Here is a 21,118-nt window from a genome sequence, read left to right on the forward strand (position 1 = left end):
AATCAATAACGGAAACTAAGCACCACGCGCACCCACTATCGCGCTAACCACGCGAACGCATGGTAACTTATAGCAAACATCATTAGTACTGTTTCCAGTTTACGATACCACAAACCTAGTTCGTTACAAGCGCAAGTAGCATTAACGTAATCCACAGTATCATGGGAACGCTAGTTGTTTTCGTTACAACTCCATAATTAATTTCCGAGAAAAATGTACGAACGTACGCGGTGGTAATAGGTGCAGCAAATTAGCTGTGGCAGACTGACTATTCAATCTACACTACGGCACCCTTCGGGTAAAAGATATCTGTTTTCTTTTTGCCTTGTCACGCGGCGTACCGATTCCGGGAAAGAAGCGACGACAAAGTGAAAACTACGGTGCAGATTACTTGGAGGGCAAACAACCCTAGCGAAAAGTACACAATTCACCTCTCACGGGCAGTCATCAGTCAGCGAAAAAATTACGTAGACAAACCAGAGTAAAATGAGTTAGAATAGCAGCAAATCACTGAAAGGAGATCAAGTGTACTAATCAGATTAAAGTTTCTGCGCGTTTCTGCTGGATAATTTTTCTAATTGAATTTGACTTTGACTCACATTACGTTGTTTTTCTTTGCCAAAAGCGCACATCAGAGTTGGACCCAAAGTCCTCCTTCTGCCCATAACAACAAATTTTATTCTATAAGTTAGGCCAACATGCTTCCAACAGTCCTCCTAATCAACGGCCATGACCACCATGATTTGGTTACCTATGAAACATGACGGTCGTCGAACAGCACAAGTTTCAAAGTGGAAAACTAAAATAATGAGAATAAACTGTTTTCTCTAGTAAAGCAGAATAAAACTACAGACTCAACAAGAAATTGATACGATGTCCTGAACCGTTATCTCCAGCGATCTTCAGAAAACGCCTCGTTTGAAATGGACGAGTGATTATAACATCATTTATAACATCGAGCTAGACAGCCAGTATCTTTGAGAAAAATTGTGGCAGAAGGTTTCACTAGCAACTTTGTCAAAGGTATCAAACTTATGTCTCTACATTCAAAAAGATATAAATGGTTTGTATAACCGATTCTGCAGCAAGAGGACGGTTGATTCCTACTATAAACTGGCTCGACCTGTAGCCAGCAGAGCAGCCGCTCATTTTAGCGCAGCAAGACTGCGCAGGCGACTCATTCGATCGCGGCTTTCCACAGCAACTAGCAGACCGCAGCACTATACAGCCTTGCTGAACATGTCCGGTAATTATGTTCGAATCTGTCCCGTCACGTTTGCTTTCAGCCAAATTTGTGTTTTATTTGTATGAGACCCCTCTCTTATAGAAGAGAGAGGTGTGTCAAACCATTATGAACTTATTTGTCACCCCTAAAATCATTCACCCGCGAAATCTGGTTCCATTTAGTTGATTAGTTCAGACAGACAGACAGACAGACAGACAGACAGACAGACAGACAGACAGACAGACAGACAGACAGACAGACAGACAGACAGACAGACGGACGGACGGACAGACAGACAGACAAAAAGACAGACAGACAGACAGACAGACAGACAGACAGACAGACAGACAGACAGACAGACAGACAGACAGACAGACAGACAGACAGACAGACAGACAGACAGACAGACAGACGGACGGACGGACGGACAGACAGACAGACAGACAGACAGACAGACAGACAGACAGACAGACAGACAGACAGACAGACAGACAGACAGACAGACAGACAGACAGACAGACAGACAGACGGACGGACGGACAGACAGACAGACAGACAGACAGACAGACAGACAGACAGACAGACAGACAGACAGACAAACAGACAAACAGACAGACAGACAGACAGACAGACAGACAGACAGACAGACAGACAGACAGACAGACAGACAGACAGACGGACAGACAGACAGACAGACAGACAGACAGACAGTCAGACAGACAGACAGACAGACAGAGCTGCAATTTTATATGTTAAGATTTTTTTTTTTGTTCTGGCAATACAGGCATACCTCGATATAAGGCAACTTTATTTTTATTTTCGTTACGTTATATCGAGTTACGTTATATCGAAGCAAAAAAATTTTTTTTGATTTATGCAAAAACGTTAATAGTTACCTAAAGATGTGCGAAAACCTGTTTTCCATAACCTATCAGTATTTTTAAACCCTTCTTATGCCCATTTAGGACAATTTACAACAAGCAAAAAAAATTTTTTTCAATCGGTGCAAGACTGTTGGTGGTTACTCATAGATGCGCGAAAACCTGTTACCCATCTCCTTTCAGTATTTTTAAACCTTTCTTATGCCCATTTAGAGAAAATTTCAACAAGCAAAAAAGCAAAAAAAATTTTTTTTAATTAGACTGTGAATTGTTACTGAAGGATGCCTGAAAACCTGTTTCCCATCACCTATTAGTATTTTTAAACCTTTCTTATGCTCATTTTGAACATTTCCCGCATTGGTTTCATTGGTTTCAAAACTTACTACAAACATTTTTGTCAAGCAATTTATAGCCCAAAAACAGTTGCTTATTTTCAATTTCAATACATTTTGAAAAGTTACGTTATATCGAGGTAAAAGTTACGTTATATCGAGTTACGTTATATCGAGGTTGCCTTATATCGTTTTGTTTGTTTTTTCTTTTTTCTCACACTTTTTTTTATTTTTATCTTATTTTTGACTGAGTTGAAGGTAACTTATTATTCTCATATTTATTCAGCGTAATTTTTATTTCTGCGTTATTGTTAATACCCTTATGTCAATTTTTCTTTTGTCATTGCTGTCATTAATTAACTATCATATCGTCTTATTTTTACTCATTTTTGTCTTATTTCTATCTCATTGTTGTCTCATATTTGTCTTGTCTCTGTATCGTTTCTGGTTATATTGCAATTTTTACCTATTTAATATTCCCGAATTTTGTAGACATATAAGTTTCATTTATATGTTATTTCACTTGTCTTTATTTCTTTCTCTACTTTAAGATAAATTTTGTTTGTATATGAACCAGCAGTGCTGAGGTATTAATGCTTGCGGGCGGCCTCTACATCTGAAAAAATTTCATTGATTCGCTCCACCAGCAAGGATGAGCTAAAAAAATGGCCACAGCATTAGCTCCTATATAACCGAAACTATGCAAACGCAATCACAGTCACCCGCTCAGTCTGATCTAGCCGTGCCGTCAGTAGACAGTTCACACAAAAAGATGAAGAAGAAGCATTGAGCAATAAAATTGACGATTTCGCTACTAAACCAAAACCGCCCCCAGCATTCCGTCTCTATGCGACACACCGATTTGCTGGACGAAGTGGTAACTATGTCGACGAGATGAGTGCGAGCTACAGATATGGGCCGCTCCGGACTGTGGAACAAAAGAAACAAATTTGAGTGATCTTTCTGTTTTTGGTCCAACTGGTGAGTTGTCCTCGAAATGGTCTTACCGGAGCAGATTCCCATGGGGCCCTAAATGGCCATCAACATGAGTGGATAGAAACCCAAGCAATATGCATATCAAAATTCTTGAAATCACTCCAGGAATCGATTTACAACTATTTAGGGTCCCACTGATGAGTTGTCCTCAAAATGGTCGCACCGGAGCAGATTTCCGTGAGGCCCTATATGGCCATCAACATGATTGGATAGAAACCCTAGCAATATGCATATGAGCAAGTTATTGGCAAAGATCTCGGATCAACAACTGCAGCTGATACATCTACCTCGGTCAAACGAGACTCAACTGGAAGAGTCCCACAAGCTGGCGTCTGCCACATTTGCAAAATTTGGACAATAAACGCAGGAAGACAAGGAAGACATGCTGTACACGCTGCAAGCCAATATGCACCGAGCACAGCAAGGACATTTTCAACGATTGCTAATTTTGTTAATTGTTATTTTTTTCATTCATATAACTAAGTTTTTTTTTACATTTGTTATGTTTCAGATTTAAAACGACTTGTTATTCGTGCAAAAACTTGAAATAATAAACGATTTGCAATGGGCCAGAAAACTCTAAATAAAAATATAAAGTCTTTATCATTACATTCTGAACTGAATAAGCTTCGAATAAGTTTTTGAAATAGCCTTCTGGAGACAAATTGACAGATGAACAAAAAAAAGATTCCTGGAGTGATTTCAGGAATTTTGATATACATATTGCTAGGGTTTCTATCAACTCATGTTGGTGGCCATTTAGGGCCCCACAGGAATCTGCTCCAGAATGGTCATTTCAAGGATAACTCGGAAAATGGACTCAGAATTTATAAAAGTCAACTTCTGGAGTGATTTCATGGATTCCGATACCAATATTGTTTGGTTTTATTGCCAATTGTTAAAATTTGTCTCGCATCTTGAACCTGGCCCCGGAGATCCGGATTTGCAGGAACCATATGGGGACCAATAGGTCCCGTATACTAAAAATAAACAAATTTTCCAATCTTTTGACGGGTCAAGATTGAAAATCGGTCAGGAATTAAAAAAGTAAGAAGCATTTCATTTTGGTGGGTACCCGGGTACCCTGCCGAGTATTTACGTGTGTTAAAATTGCCGAGTACATAACGGTTAAGAAGAATTTCGCGCCAACTTGACGAGATGTGAAACCGCGTCATACATAGAAAAGTTTGCTCAGAGGCTCTTTTTTTCTCAAGAGTGCTCGCTTTGATCTGTGCAGTAGAAGTCCAAGGCACTAATTGTCTTTCAAAACCCCTTTTTTTTAAAAACATGTGAGATACCGATTGTTTTTACTTAATTTTAGTTTTTAAATTTTTTTTTTTTGGCGTGAGATCTCAAATTCAATTTTGTCAATGTTTTTATAGAACAACCAGACACTTTTTTAACAGCTAACTTTTGTCTACCTCTCGTCATTATCCAGATATAGCGATTTAAAAAAAACCTGCCATTTTCAAGTATTGCCGTCTATTGCCAGCTCCTATATAAAAATTCGTTGCTTGGATCCTTCGTTTCGTTCAAAGTAATCTTAGAATGCGAGTTGCAGAATCGAGCTCTAAATGCAGCTTCGTGACCCGCAGACTTGCTGTTCCTCAAGTTCATTGACCAACCTAATAACTTGTACCGACGACCCAAGACGAATATGATATACCTAAATTTACTGTGTACTTCTGTTGTTGATGGAATCCTTCGGATTTTCACCAGAAGCATGTATTTGTTAACTAATTCTAACTTTCGTGCACTGAATAATGCTGTATTGCAACCGTTGCAACATGACTTTATCAATGACAGCGAAATCCGAATCGCCTACCAGAATGTGCTCGGACTGTGTACAAAAATTGATGTGACTGCAATATTGACATCATAATTTTAACTGAAACGAGCTTGGACGACCGAATCAGTTCTATGCAGCTTTTTGGAACATCATTCAACGTCCCAAAACAGTAACAAATCTAGCTTTGTTGAAGCCGTAGGAGCCGTAGCACATTGCTATGCTAGTTCAGTAGTCGAAGCTACTGTGCGGTGTATATATTCCACCCGACAGAAATCACGATGTTGGCGTCACGAAAAAGCATATCGCTTCTGTCGGTGAGCTGTGCGAGAAAAGTGGGGATAACAATATTGTGCTGGTCTGTGGCGACTTCAATCAACCGCGACTAGCATGCACTAACGACTCAGCCATTATTTAATCTCCCTGCAGCTAGTGCAACATTGGTGGTAGACGGTATGAATTTTATTTGCCAACTGTCGATTGAACACAGAATTTTACCGCTGGTTCACCATCCGCCTCTCACTATCACTTGTAGTAGTGATACTGCTCTGCTCGTGCATTTGTTGAGGTAGAAACCAGATCGCTGAATTATCGCAGGATAGATTTTGCTGCGCTGTCTGACTATTTATTGAACTCTGGTTGCTAAAGTCTGCAAGCCTGCACTGATATCAACGATTTACTTGACCGATTTTGCAAGGTAATTGCTCAGAAGTTGCATTATAATCTGCCTTTTGTGAAGCAATGTCGAGTGAAAAGTACGCTTACAGAGAATGACTTTAAACGTTATAGTGATGAGTATTGCCATTTGAATCTCACATTGTTCAGGACATACATATGTGCTACCGACTGGAACTTTGTTAACTATAAAAAAACCTTCCATACCCATGAATGAAGTTCCGACAATGATGAATCAACATCGGAATCCGAAACATGTGAACTGTTTGCAAAGTACCTACTTCGCTTCCGTTTTCGCTGATAAAGTTGCCTCTCACTATAAGGAATTAGCGGCTTCTGATGTTCCCCCCGGTTTGATCGACTCAAGCACTTTTTAATTACGACCGATAAGATATCAGCTGCAGGTAAAAAAATTCTACGCGTAAACTTGAGTTTCGTCGCCGATCCCATTGGACTGTGTCTAGCCAAATCACTCCATGAAGAACTCGACTGAATTTCTGCAGACCCCTTATCATCGCACATCGTTTGGCTATAGGTATTGATCCCGTCGTTTGCTAGTGTTAAACACTTGTTTGACTTCAACGCATCCTTGGATAAATTTGTGCAGAAACTTAAATGAACAACCAATTTATGAACTTAAAACTGAATAAATTCATAATAAATATAACAGTTTGAAAAACTTTTTTCAGATGCATTGTAAAAATCGATTGTACGGTCAGGTTTTTTACGCGGGGGATACTTTTCAAATTTGTATGGAACCGCGCGAAAAAAGACTAAATTGGAATGAAAAAATAACGGAATGAAAAAATAATGTTTTAACTTTGACTGAATATGATAGTGGTCATTCAAAATGCCAAAAAACAATGTTATAAATTTGAAAATTTATTCGCACCAAAAATTGATTTTTTTAAACTAATATATGATTCCGGTGTTCGGAAACGGAAAACGTGACTGAAATGAGGTCGACCGTCCGTCTTGTACCGTTTTTTTTTAAATTATGAAAAAAACCGGCGTAAAAAACTGACTGTAATAAATAATAATAAAATAGAAATGTAAGGGTTTATTGAACTTCAATTACTCATTAATGTGCAGGAACAATCTGTATGATTTTTGTTGAATGCCACTGAAATGCATAATATTTTGAGTATAACAACGCACTTTAATAGTTCAATAGCTTTTATTATGAGTTTAAGTTAGGTACATCAAATAAACAAATTTAGTTCATAATATTTTTCTCCACAGGGAGCATACCTAAACGACGTCGCATTTTTTGATGAATTTGGCATCCCCCCTTCCCAAAAGCTACGAGGATTTGGTCATAAAATCTCAACCGCCCCTGAAAAAAAAACGTAGCATTAGACCCCCCCTTCCCCCCGTTCTAAGGAAAACGTACAAAAAAAAAAACAAGCTGTAACATTTATAAAAAAATCTGAAAAACTCCGTGTAAAATTCAATTTATTCATCACTCATACAGTTTTGACAGCATTTCATATGATGTTATACTGCCGTTCCAAGCATAGTTGTTTCAGCGTGCATAACGTTTGTGTAGAACATGGGACTACTATGATTGAAACGGCAGTATATGTCTATATAATTGATTTCTGATTTGCAGCACACCCGATTCTTTTTTTGCACGGGGGATGCGTCCAGTGTAAAAAAAAACGTGTTTTTTCGAAAATCCGTGCAAAAAAACATGTTATTTCCAGTAACCGTGCGCAAAAGGCGTGTAAAAAAAATTTCGTGACCGTGCAAAAAAATCGGGTCAATTTTTCGTGTTTAGAAAACCCGTGATATTTCGAGAAACCGTGCAAAAAAAGATGTGTAGAGGCAATTCGTTTAAAAAAAGACCGTCTTTTGGTACGAGGTGAAAAGTTGTTGATACAACTCCATACGATCCATGTCTGTAGAAAACACAGAAAATAATATTCACGAACTCGCGAAAAAAATAAATCGCTAGACGTACCAGCTTCGAAAACAATTTCTAATAATTGCCACTGTTAAAAGGCACGCGTTGAGAATTCAAGCGATTGTTTATGTGCTAGAAGAGCTTTCAGAAGATTACTGAATGTCACAGATGAAAAAATTTCGACAGTTTCCGCTGCAAAGTATTGTGCGATGAAAAAGATTGGACTCCTTAAAAAAATTTGTGTCATTTTCAATCCAACCCCCTTTCCCCTTGTCAAAGCTTGCCACAAACGATCATTTGCCACAACGTTCTTTATTGCCGCAGTGGGTGGCCGTATGACCCAACTGCTTGCACTGAAGGTAATTCATTACGCACGGCACAAACAAGCGCACGAGTAGACGCACCTTGTCCATGAGCACAACCGGCGTGACACGGCGAAGGTCACGCGAAAAGAGTCTGATTGGGTGTAAGTTGCAATGCAATCGCTTGCAATCGACTATCTTTACGGTTAAAAACTGGAGTCCTTGAAAAGGCCTTTTTCAGCCTTCAACAGGACCCCGACCATCAGATTCGCCTTGCTGACCACGCCGTCAATCTCAACTATACGAGCTAGAATGTACACGTCCCGCGTCAAGAGCTCAAAAGCAGCAATCTCTTTTGCTTGCTTGAGGCATGACACCGATACACGCAGTTTATTCGGGCGGACTTTCGTGATTTCTGTCACTGCTTCAAACCATTTAGCCAGATCCCGTGAAATTTGCATTGTGTTCAATGCTTTCACTTTCGGCCGGAAACATACAATCCACGGCCGCACAGAATCTTCAGGGTACAGCTTCACCCAATGGATCAGCTCAGGTGAGTCTCCTATTCCGACTTGCGGAGCCTTGTACCCGCCCGAATTGGACGAACGGTGGAGGTTCCAGGAGTCGGTTTCTTCATCGTCCGTATGTTAGACGAAAGAATCAAATCTGCGAGCTCAAATATAGAGCCGGCACGGTAGAAAAAAAAAACAAGAAAAAAGTTGAAGAGGTTGCTTATAAGACACGACCGCAAAGTTAACGTAGAATACGACAGCCTGTCTTATGTCAATGTATTTTTTGGAATAGGTTTGGAAATACACTCAATTGGGGGCTCCAGATGACGTTTACTTCCATAGCCGGCACCGGTAACGACAATGAAGAACAGCAGAAGCTATGTGTAGCTATGCGGTTTCACTTGCTGCCGTATCCAAAACAAGAATGAAATTGAATTGTTTTGAGGCTGTCTTTAGCGACACACGCTATAGATATTCACACACGTTATGTGCACACACCCTATATATTAGGGTGGGGAAAAATGATTGATTTTCCAGAACCAAGTTTTTATGGTTCCTTTTGGGGCCTCACACAACCCTAAACTTACCGGAAGTCGATTGGTTTTGTCTCCGCTTGGCGCATTGCATTTCAAATTTGTACGAAAATTTTTATGGGAAAACCCACTTTTTTGCATTTACCTTTCTAGAAAGCTCAATAATGCTCTAATAATGCACTACATTATGTTAAAGTATAGTATTTTAGATGCCGAACAACTTTGCAGAAGACACTGAAGAGCTAGAATGTCCCTAGGAAGAGCTATAGCTGTTCAAAGTTGAGTGTGTCGATTTAAATGCAGAAAAGCTTGTTTTCTTCCAACATTACCAATGCACCGGTATCAAGCAAACAAATTTAAATCAATATTCTAGGCGTAGAAAGCATCTACAACGTGTTTCAAAGGTAACTTCTGATGGAAATCTGACTGACGCCGGTACACTGGCAGTGTTGGCAGAGAAAATGATTTGCAACATAAATTTCGACATACTCAACTTTGAACAGCTCTAGTATTTTTTTGGGACACCCTAGCTCTTTAGTGTCTTCGGCCAAGTTGTAAGGCATCAAAAAACCTACCATTTGATGTTATGAAACCTATGGTTTGAGCGATTTTGAGCTCTTTAGAATGGAAAATGCATAAAAGTTGGTTTTTCCATACAAATCTCCATATAAATTTGAAAAGCAATGCGCCAAGCGGAGACAAAACCAAACGACTTCCGATGAATTTAGGATTGTTTGGGGCCCAAAATAGAACAAAAAAAAACTTGGTTCTGGCTTTCTGCTATCAAGTTTCGTTTTTTTCATATAACGATTCCCCACCCTACTATATATACATACGCTGGATGATGATAGCTTGTGAAACCACCTGGCGGTGCGAGTCTCTTTCAGTTTCGGGTTGTATTAACCCAACGATATCTGAATTGGATTACCGCTGATGGGGTTCAACTCAGATCGAAGGGAAGCCGAACTGAAAGAGGTAGGAACTGCAGCTAACCACTACCACCGCCGCTATTGCCCGCTGTTAATCCACGCTGCTTCTGCCTGCTGCTAGTTAACTGATTTGCTTGATTTTTGCTTAAATTACATTTATTTATATTTTTATATGGTTACATATGGTTTTTATAATAATTGTTTAGCCATTTAGGCTCTGCATCCTACTTTTGAGGTTTGCTAATTACTTAATTCTATAGATTTACATTATTTGTGTAGAATTTTACAGTTAATCCTTTATAGGACTTGTTTTTAATTGAAAAATAAATTTTGATAACCTACTTAACTACGAATAACTCACTTAAAACTAAGGTACCAGCTCACGAATGATCTGGTGAGGTGACCTGGCGCAGGACTCTTTGAACCTAGTCAACGATGTTGTTCTACGTTCCTCCAGCCCCTGAAGACCAACCAGTCGATGGATCATCTGAGCTAAATATGTTGAACAGGATGGGACCAAGAAGGCTACCCTGTGGGACCCCAGCATCTACGTTAAACGAATCAGAGGGAATGTTGTTGAGGAAGACCTGGAATGATCTATTCGACAGATTCACGAGGAATATCGGGAGGTTGAATCGCTGCAGCTTAAACACCAGGCCATCATGCCAGACATTCTCGAACGCCTTTTCGATGTCCAACAATGCCATGGCAGATGTTTTACTAACGGACTTGTTCCGCCTTAGGATCTGAGTAACTCTAGTTAGTTGGTGAACGGTGGAGTGACCCTGCCCTGATTTGCTTGAGGAGAAACAGTCTCTTATATAGCCCAAAGAGTGCATTCCCGGCTAGCTAGGTACTCTATTCTGTCGTCCTTTTTAGGGAAAAGCAGCAAGCGACCAATCAAAAGGCGATATTTGCGTTTCGACAATGTTCAACAATTTTCAATAGTACAATAGTTCGAACAATCAGATTACAATTATCTGCATTTGGACGGATGCTTAGATGATTTTCCAATCGAATGCTGGAAAAAATGACAGAAATCGGTTGGAAGCTGACTGAGTTCAAAACGTTTGAAATTGGAAAATTTTCGTGACGCTCTCGATGCTTTCGGTTTTGAAATTGGATCCCTGTATTGAAGTTGGGTCCCTATACATGTTGCCGTAAGACGTATTCTACGGCAAAAAACTACATAACTCTGTTGATTGCTCTCCTTCGCAATAAGTTCGGTAACGGCGCAGCGGCCTGTTGATGTTGAATCTGCTGCTTATCTGTAATCTGCACCTGGCGGTGCGGAGAATTTGCTTCTGTCGTTACACTGCAAGCTATTGTTTATACAACACAGAACGACTCGAGAAATCACACGCGCCGTACACAGGCTGTTTAGTTATTGTTTAGAATCGAATGTGCGGGTCGGAGCGGACTGAAATAACGTCTGTTTGCTTCGTAAGCACAAAAACGAATGTGAGTCCAGTGTTGCGAAATTTCGACACTGCAAAATGACAAGGATACAACAGCCATTTCACTCTCACTCTCATCACACTGAGATTGAATGTCACTCGTGCCAATTCTCAGTGAAAATCATGTCAGTGATACAAATGATATACCTTCATTAATTAAACATCGGAAATTCACGTAACATTTTTTGTTTTTTTCTGTAACCTTTATCGATAGCACATAAATTGTATGTGAAAACCATATAAATTCCAAGGGATAATCACATATTACTCGTCGCAGTTATGTGGAACATGCTGTCTCTGGCAAAAACCGCGATCTACCTGATTTTTCGCGTAATTTTAAAGCGAAAATTATTCTAAGTGTAATACTGTGTGACCAGAGTTGCCGGAGATGCGAATGTTGTTCTAGATGGGACGAGTTTTGTATCTTCAAACAGATCCAAATGAGTTTCGTGAAGCGATGAGTGTGCGTTTTCAACATTGTTGCAGAGAGAAAATGTTTGTGTTTTTCTCTAACGAAGTTCACAGATCGTGATTTGATTTCAAGACGCATATGAATCTTAAAAATCATCAACGTTTGCATACGGTATGACGGGGAAAAATGATGCTTGGCAGCTCTTGTCATATTTTTACTTTACTCCGTCTGCATACAACGAGCAAACTAATACACGCACACCACATTAGATAGTCGTCCTCCTGTAACATGTGCAAAATATATGACACTATATGTTATTACTTGACTGGAGAAGAACTTTATTGAGCAATTAAGTAAAGTAACAGATTTGTTACCAAAGAAGGCATTTTGCGTTATTGCTTCTAAAGTAATGAGGAATAAATTTGCGTGTACGTTCTAAGAGTACAGTTCGCTAATCTGCTTGAAAGTTAGCGAAACCACTGACTAAAAATTAGCATCGTGCCCACCATCGTGATCAGTCCAATATAAGACCACATTATTCATCTTGATGAAGTTAAAAAACTCTTGGATTTCGGGGCTCAAAAACTGTAACTTTGTAACTAGAAAACCCCATAATTACATTGTTAAGTCCTACGTCACCATTTCATAGAACCTCTAGGACTGCTTACCTTGTCGTATTTTTTCTTTTATTCTGTAGCATACATATTTTTTTCTTTTCAATCTGAGGAACCTATTCAGACTTTTAATAATCTGAATATGTTTACATGACAGCTAAAAAATTTGAGACATGCCCTGCATTTTAATTGCCATCAAAATTAAACGAAAATTCAAATGATTTTTGTTCAAAGTCTGTTCGTCGATTGTAAAATTTGACAGTTTCACGTTTAACTCAATCGAAAACTAAAAATTTAAAATTAGCACGTACGTATGCGAACAATCTCATCATAACAATACATTATTCATCACCAGCTACAGCAAAGACGGCAAAGGTCTATTTCCACTTGTATTGATTAGTTCAGCGAAAATAGAATACATAAATGCGTGCGTAGAAGAATAAAATCACACAATAAAAACGCAATATCGATGAGGTAAAACAACATGGAGCGGAAAAATATGCATTTGCTCAATTAAAAGTTGCCATTCTGAAATGATTTATGCTAATTAATTAGATTGATTATCGACAGCGTCGCATCGGGGTGGTATTCGTTTTTCTTTTTTTTTTCATGAAGCTGCATTCAATTTTATTTTTTCTTAACAATTTTGTAACTGGAATTAATGAACGGGAGCTATTCAATTACTTTTTTAAACTAAGATAATTTTTAACTCGTAACTGTAAGGTCCTCAAAATCTATAAACAAAAGTTTTCTCAATAAATTGTCTTACAGAAACAAGCAATTTCATTGAGAGTAACATGATAGCAAAAAAAAACAACAACAAAAACAAATTTCAAATCAATCGAATTGAGCACCTTTGTTTGAAACAAGATTGGGTTAAATTCGCTTCAACTTTCCAATACAAACAAGCCTAGAAGTAAGACCATCTTTTCTTACTTTTCTATTCACGTCTGAGCTAACAAAAAGCAATTTCAAACACGATCTAAGCTTTCATCCAAGAGGTCTCTATGACGACAGGAATAAATATTTAATTACTCCCCCTCACTCAGGCGCCAATTGCTTTTGTTTCTGTTTGGCCTACTTTGAGCATAGCTGTTTCTGACAAACAACAGACTCACGGAAAACCCTTCAGGGGTTCGATTGGATGTTTTACGTTTTTTGTTGTCGTTTGCTTACCTTTCTCCCGGGATCGGTTGGAAATCTCGCACAGGATGACCGTGTAGGCAGCACTAATGATCATCAACGGCATGAAGTACATCGCTATCACACAGAACAGGTTGTAGGCCGTTTCCATGCCGGGCGTGTGGAAGAACCCGAATGTGACGCACTGCGTGAAACCCGGCACCTGTGGGTGTTGCTGAACGCGAAAAATTATACTCTAGCCGCGGAAGAGAAAAGAATAACAAATGTTTGATGATAATGACAGGTAATCTGGTAAATAATTGAAATTTAATAATTTATCGCTCGCTCATTAATTGGCCAAATTAATTTTTTTGATGATCAATCGCAATTGAAATTGTAATTACAACTTTCATTAATCGATTCAAAGCAATAATTTACACGTGAAATAGTTCGCTTCTGAAGCTTGTATAAATTTCCTGCAAAAGTATTTTTATGAGTTCGGAAAACCACAAATTTACTGTGTAAACTAATCCGTACGGTATGTAATGTTTTTGTATCGATTTCAGTCTCGAGTTATTATTTATTCATGTTTCTACAATCAAAGTCTAAAATTCAACCCAATTTGCTAAGCTTTATCGTGATTTATGATTCAGCTGCTAATTTCACATTACAAACTGCTCAAGTATGGCGGCAGCGATGCTAAGCTGTCCTACTCAAGTTAAAGTATTTCTGACGAGGATGAGAGTACAGTCAGGTTTTTTTACGCGGTTTTTTACGAGGTTTTTTTTACGCGGATTTTTGAATGAACGCGGTTTTTTTACGCGGATTTTTGAATTAACGCGGTTTTTTTTACGCGATACCGCGCTAATTCAAAAAAATGTTCACGAATTTCCGAATTAACGTGGGTTTGGAACCAGAAACGTTCAAGTGTTTATCTAGTAAAAGACTTAGTCCAAAAAATACTCTCCGCCCACCGAAAGATCCGGAATGACCGACAAAGAGGACAATTAAATACTGTATTAAATACTGGTTCTAGAGTGTCTCGGGTTTTTTCTAAAGCCCTTCTTGCTGGACTACTTTACGCGGATTTTAAAAAAAACGTGGTTTTTTTACGCGGATTTTTGAATTAACGCGTTTTTTTTTCACGCGGATTTTTGAATTAGCGCGGTTTTTTTACGCGGATTTTTGAATTAACGCGGTTTTTTTTACGCGGTTTTTCTACGAGGTACATATCCCCCGCGTAAAAAAAACCTGACTGTACTGACATACGCCCACGTCACAAGGATGTCTGGACCCCCGTTACCCGCGAATCCCGGGAAAGAGGATGATTAATGCACACAGCGCATATCATCAGCTCTTGTCTTGTGTTGGAATTTACGATGAAATCCGAGCCGCAAGGGACGTTATAATTTATCGCAACAACAGCACCGCCAAGTTTAATCAACTCCGGGGGCGATTGTCCGCAGTCTGTCACAATTTTCACTCTGCTGCTTGTGTTTTTTTGCATATTGCACCATTGGAGATACCTTTCAAGCGCAGTGCTCTCCACGTAGAAGGTCGATTCCTCCTGGGTGAAGGAGTAAAATAGTGGTGAAAGAGTACAGTAGTGAAAGAGTAAGATAATGAAAGCGTAAAGTGCTGAAAAAGTAAAGTTGTAAAAGAGTAAAATGAGTAAAGAGTAAAGTGGTAAATAAGTAAAGTGGACAGAGAAAGAAGTGCTAGAAGCGTAAAGTGGTGAAAAAAGTGGCGAAAGCGTGAAGTGGTAAATGAACGAAGTGGTAGAAGCGTAAAGTGGTAACAGAGTGAAGTGGTAAAAAAAGAAGTAATAAGAGAGTGGTAGAACACTTAAGTGGTAATAGAGTTGCGTGGTAAAAAAGTAAAACTGTGAAAGAGAAAAGTTATAAAACAGTTAAGATAAAAAAAAAGTGGAGAAAGGGTAAAGAGGTGAAAGAATAACGTGGTAAAAGAGTAGAGGGGTACAATAGTAAAGTGGTACAAGAGTAAAGAGGCGCAGGAGTCAAGAAGTATGTGAGTAAAGTGACGAAATAGTAAAGGAGTTAAACAATAAGGTGATGAAAGAGTCAAGTGGTGGAAGAGTAAAAGAGTAGAAGAATTAAAGAGTAGAAATGTAAAAGAGTAATAGAGTAGAAGAGTACAAGAGTGAAAGAGTAGAAGAGTTGAAAAGTTGAAGAGTAAAAGAGTAAAAGAGTAAAAGAGTGAAAGAGTAAAAGAGTTGAAAAGTTGAAGAGTAAAAGAGTAAAAGAGTAAAAGAGTAAAAGAGTAAAAGAGTAAAAGAGTAAAAGAGTAAAAAAGTAAAAGAGTAAAAGAGTAAAAGAGTAAAAGAGTAAAAGAGTAAAAGAGTAAAAGAGTAAAAGAGTAAAAGAGTAAAAGAGTAAAAGAGTAAAAGAGTAAAAGAGTAAAAGAGTAAAAGAGTAAAAGAGTGAAAGGGTAAAAGAGTAAAAGAGTAAAAGAGTAAAAGAGTAAAATAGTAAAAGAGTAAAAAAGTAAAAAAGTAAAAGAGTAAAAGAGTAAAAGAGTAAAAGAGTAATAGAGTAAAAGAGTAAAAGAGTAAAAGAGTAAAAGAGTAAAAGAGTAAAAGAGTAAAAGAGTAAAAGAGTAAAAGAGTGAAAGAGTAAAAGAGTAAAAGAGTAAAAGAATAAAAGAGTAAAAGAGTAAAAGAGTAAAAGAGTAAAAGAGTAAAAGAGTAAAAGAGTAAAAGAGTAAAAAAATAAAAGAGTAAAAAAATAAAAGAGTAAAAGAGTAAAAGAGTAAAAGAGTAAAAGAGTAGAAGAGTAAAAAAGTAAAAGAGTAAAAGAGTAAAAGAGTCAAAGAGTAAAAGAGTAAAAGAGTAAAAGAGTAAAAGAGTAAAAGAGTAAAAGAGTAAAAGAGTAAAAGAGTAAAAGAGTAAAAGAGTAAAAGAGTAAAAGAGTAAAAGAGTAAAAGAGTAAAAGAGTAAAAGAGTAAAAGAGTAAAAGAGTAAAAGAGTAAAAGAGTAAAAGAGTAAAAGAGTAAAAGAGTAAAAGAGTAAAAGAGTAAAAGAGTAAAAGAGTAAAAGAGTAAAAGAGTAAAAGAGTACAAGATAAAAGAGTAAAAGAGTAAAAGAGTAAAAGAGTAAAAGAGTAAAATAGTAAAAGAGTAAAAGAGTAAAAAAAAAGAGTAAACGAGTAAACGAGTAAAAGAGTAAAAGAGTAAAAGAGTAAAAGAGTGAAAGAGTAAACGAGTAAAAGAGTAAAAGAGTAAAAGAGTAAAAGAGTGAAAGAGTAAAAGAGTAAAAGAGTAAAAGAGTAAAAGAGTAAAAGAGTAAAAGAGTAAAAGAGTAAAAGAGTAAAAGAGTAAAAGAGTAAAAGAGTAAAAGAGTAAAAGAGTAAAAGAGTAAAAGAGTAAAAGAGTAGAAGAGTAAAAGAGTAAAAGAGTAAAAGAGTAAAAGAGTAAAAGAGTAAAAGAGTAAAAGAGTAAAAGAGTAAAAGAGTAAAAGAGTTAAAGAGTAAAAGAGTAAAAGAGTAAAAGAGTAAAAGAGTAAAAGAGTAAAAGAGTAAAAGAGTAAAAGAGTAAAAGAGTAAAAGAGTAAAAGAGTAAAAGAGTAAAAGAGTAAAAGAGTAAAAGAGTAAAAGAGTAAAAGAGTAAAAGAGTGCAAGAGTAAAAGAGTAAAAGAATCAAAGAGTAAAAGAGTAAAAGAGTAAAAGAGTAAAAGAGTAAAAGAGTAAAAGAGTAAAAGAGTAAAAGAGTAAAAGAGTAAAAGAGTAAAAGAGTAAAAGAGTAAAAGAGTAAAAGAGTAAAAGAGTAAAAGAGTAAAAGAGTAAAAGAGTAAAAGAGTAAAAGAGTAAAAGAGTAAAAGAGTAAAAGAGTAAAAGAGTAAAAGAGTAAAAGAGTAAGAGAGTAAAAGAGTAAAAGAGTAAAAGAGTAAAAGAGTAAAAGAGTAAAAGAGTAAAAGAGTAAAAGAGTAAAAGAGTAAAAGAGTAAAAGAGTAAAAGAGCAAAAGAGTAAAAGAGTCAAAGAGTAAAAGTGTCAAAGAGTAAAATAGTAAAAGAGTAAAAGAGTAAAAGAGTAAAAGAGTAAAAGAGTAAAAGAGTAAAAGAGTAAAAGAGTAAAAGAGTAAAAGAGTAAAAGAGCAAAAGAGTAAAAGAGTCAAAGAGTAAAAGTGTCAAAGAGTAAAATAGTAAAAGAGTAAAAGAGTAAAAGAGTAAAAGAGTAAAAGAGTAAAAGAGTAAAAGAGTAAAAGAGTAAAAGAGTAAAAGAGTAAAAGAGTAAAAGAGTAAAAGAGTAAAAGAGTAAAAGAGTAAAAGAGTAAAGAGTAAAAGAGTAAAAGAGTAAAAGAGTAAAAGAGTAAAAGAGTAAAAGAGTAAAAGAGTAAAAGAGTAAAAGAGTTAAAGAGTAAAAGAGTAAAAGAGTAAAAGAGTAAAAGAGTAAAAGAGTAAAAGAGTAAAAGAGTAAAAGAGTAAAAGAGTAAAAGAGTAAAAGAGTAAAAGAGTAAAAGAGTAAAAGAGTAAAAGAGTTAAAGAGTAAAAGAGTAAAAGAGTAAAAGAGTAAAAGAGTAAAAGAGTTAAAGAGTAAAAAAGTTAAAGAGTAAAAGAGTTAAAGAGTAAAAGAGTAAAAGAGTAAAAGAGTAAAAGAGTAAAAGAGTAAAAGAGTAAAAGAGTAAAAGAGTAAAAGAGTAAAAGAGTAAAAGAGTAAAAGAGTAAAAGAGTAAAAGAGTAAAAGAGTAAAAGAGTAAACGAGTAAAAGAGTAAAAGAGTAAAAGAGTAAAAGAGCAAAAGAGTAAAAGAGTCAAAGAGTAAAAGTGTCAAAGAGTAAAATAGTAAAAGAGTAAAAGAGTAAAAGAGTAAAAGAGTAAAAGAGTAAAAGAGTAAAAGAGTAAAAGAGTAAAAGAGTAAAAGAGTAAAAGAGTAAAAGAGTAAAAGAGTAAAAGAGTAAAAGAGTAAAAGAGTAAAAGAGTAAAAGAGTAAAAGAGTAAAAGAGTAAAAGAGTAAAAGAGTAAAAGAGTAAAAGAGTAAAAGAGTAAAAGAGTAAAAGAGTAAAAGAGTAAAAGAGTAAAAGAGTAAAAGAGTAAAAGAGTAAAAGAGTAAAAGAGTAAAAGAGTAAAAGAGTAAAAGAGTAAAAGAGTAAAAGAGTAAAAGAGTAAAAGAGTAAAAGAGTAAAAGAGTAAAAGAGTAAAAGAGTAAAAGAGTAAAAGAGTAAAAGAGTAAAAGAGTAAAAGAGTAAAAGAGTAAAAGAGTAAAAGAGTAAAAGAGTAAAAGAGTAAAAGAGTAAAAGAGTAAAAGAGTTAAAGAGTAAAAGAGTAAAAGAGTAAAAGAGTAAAAGAGTAAAAGAGTAAAAGAGTAAAAGAGTAAAAGAGTAAAAGAGTAAAAGAGTAAAAGAGTAAAAGAGTAAAAGAGTAAAAGAGTAAAAGAGTAAAAGAGTAAAAGAGTAAAAGAGTAAAAGAGTAAAAGAGTAAAAGAGTAAAAGAGTAAAAGAGTAAAAGAGTAAAAGAGTGCAAGAGTAAAAGAGTAAAAGAATCAAAGAGTAAAAGAGTAAAAGAGTAAAAGAGTAAAAGAGTAAAAGAGTAAAAGAGTAAAAGAGTAAAAGAGTAAAAGAGTAAAAGAGTAAAAGAGTAAAAGAGTAAAAGAGTAAAAGAGTAAAAGAGTTTAAGAGTAAAAGAGTAAAAGAGTAAAAGAGTAAAAGAGTAAAAGAGTAAAAGAGTAAACGAGTAAAAGAGTAAAAGAGCAAAAGAGTAAAAGAGTCAAAGAGTAAAAGTGTCAAAGAGTAAAATAGTAAAAGAGTAAAAGAGTAAAAGAGTAAAAGAGTAAAAGAGTAAAAGAGTAAAAGAGTACAAGAGTAAAAGAGTAAAAGAGTAAAAGAGTAAAAGAGTAAAAGAGTAAAAGAGTTAAAGAGTAAAAGAGTAAAAGAGTAAAAGAGTTAAAGAGTAAAAGAGTAAAAGAGTAAAAGAGTAAAAGAGTAAAAGAGTAAAAGAGTAAAAGAGTAAAAGAGCAAAAGAGTAAAAGAGTCGAAGAGTAAAAGTGTCAAAGAGTAAAATAGTAAAAGAGTAAAAGAGTAAAAGAGTAAAAGAGTAAAAGAGTAAAAGAGTAAAAGAGTAAAAGAGTAAAAGAGTAAAAGAGTAAAAGAGTAAAAGAGTAAAAGAGTAAAAGAGTAAAAGAGTAAAAGAGTAAAAGAGTAAAAGAGTAAAAGAGTAAAAGAGTAAAAGAGTAAAAGAGTAAAAGAGTAAAAGAGTAAAAGAGTAAAAGAGTAAAAGATTAAAAGAGTAAAAGAGTAAAAGAGTAAAAGAGTAAAAGAGTAAACGAGTAAAAGAGTAAAAGAGTAAAAAAGTAAAAGAGTAAAAGAGTTAAAGAGTAAAAGAGTACAAGAGTAAAAGAGTAAAAGAGTAAAAGAGTAAAAGAGTAAAAGAGTAAAAGAGTAAAAGAGTAAAAGAGTAAAAGAGTAAAAGAGTAAAAGAGTAAAAAAAAAGAGTAAACGAGTAAACGAGTAAAAGAGTAAAAGAGTAAAAGAGTAAAAGAGTGAAAGAGTAAAAGAGTAAAAGAGTAAAAGAGTAAAAGAGTTAAAGAGTAAAAGAGTAAAAGAGTAAAAGAGTAAAAGAGTAAAAGAGTAAAAGAGTAAAAGAGTAAAAGAGTCAAAGAGTAAAAGAGTCAAAGAGTCAAAGAGTAAAAGAGTAAAAGAGTAAAAGAGTAAAAGAGTAAAAGAGTAAAAGAGTAAAAGAGTAAAAGAGTAAAAGGGTAAAAGAGTAAAAGAGTAAAAGAGTAAAAGAGTAAAAGAGTTAAAGAGTAAAAGAGTTAAAGAGTAAAAGAGTAAAAGAGTAAAAGAGTAAAAGAGTAAAAGAGTAAAAGAGTAAAAGAGTAAAAGAGTAAAAGAGTAAAAGAGTAAAAGAGTAAAAGAGTAAAAGAGTAAAAGAGTAAAAGAGTAAAAGAGTAAAAGAGTAAAAGAGTAAAAGAGTAAAAGAGTGCAAGAGTAAAAGAGTAAAAGAATCAAAGAGTAAAAGAGTAAAAGAGTAAAAGAGTAAAAGAGTAAAAGAGTAAAAGAGTAAAAGAGTAAAAGAGTAAAAGAGTAAAAGAGTAAAAGAGTAAAAGAGTAAAAGAGTAAAAGAGTAAAAGAGTAAAAGAGTAAAAGAGTAAAAGAGTAAAAGAGTAAAAGAGTAAAAGAGTAAAAGAGTAAAAGAGTAAAAGAGTAAAAGAGTAAAAGAGTTAAAGAGTAAAAGAGTAAAAGAGTAAAAGAGTAAAAGAGTAAAAGAGTAAAAGAGTAAAAGAGTAAAAGAGTAAAAGAGTAAAAGAGTAAAAGAGTAAAAGAGTAAAAGAGTAAAAGAGTAAAAGAGTAAAAGAGTAAAAGAGTAAAAGAGTAAAAGAGTAAAAGAGTAAAAGAGTAAAAGAGTAAAAGAGTAAAAGAGTAAAAGAGTAAAAGAGTAAAAGAGTAAAAGAGTAAAAGAGTAAAAGAGTAAAAGAGTAAAAGAGTAA

At 35.6% G+C, this 21,118-nt stretch overlaps 1 protein-coding gene across 2 annotated transcripts in view; it reads right to left on the reverse strand.

The window, feature by feature from the left end:
* LOC129730616 (adipokinetic hormone/corazonin-related peptide receptor variant I) overlaps positions 1–21,118 on the reverse strand; it is a 153,900-nt gene that overhangs the window by 34,266 nt on the left and 98,516 nt on the right. For both annotated transcript variants that reach the window (XM_055690085.1, XM_055690086.1), the window contains exon 4: positions 13,737–13,938. In XM_055690085.1, the coding sequence (XP_055546060.1) occupies positions 13,737–13,938 (202 nt within the window). The remainder of the gene's footprint in view (positions 1–13,736; positions 13,939–21,118) is intronic.

This window comes from Wyeomyia smithii, chromosome 3, assembly GCF_029784165.1.
Source record: "Wyeomyia smithii strain HCP4-BCI-WySm-NY-G18 chromosome 3, ASM2978416v1, whole genome shotgun sequence".
NCBI classification, from domain to species: domain Eukaryota; kingdom Metazoa; phylum Arthropoda; class Insecta; order Diptera; family Culicidae; genus Wyeomyia; species Wyeomyia smithii.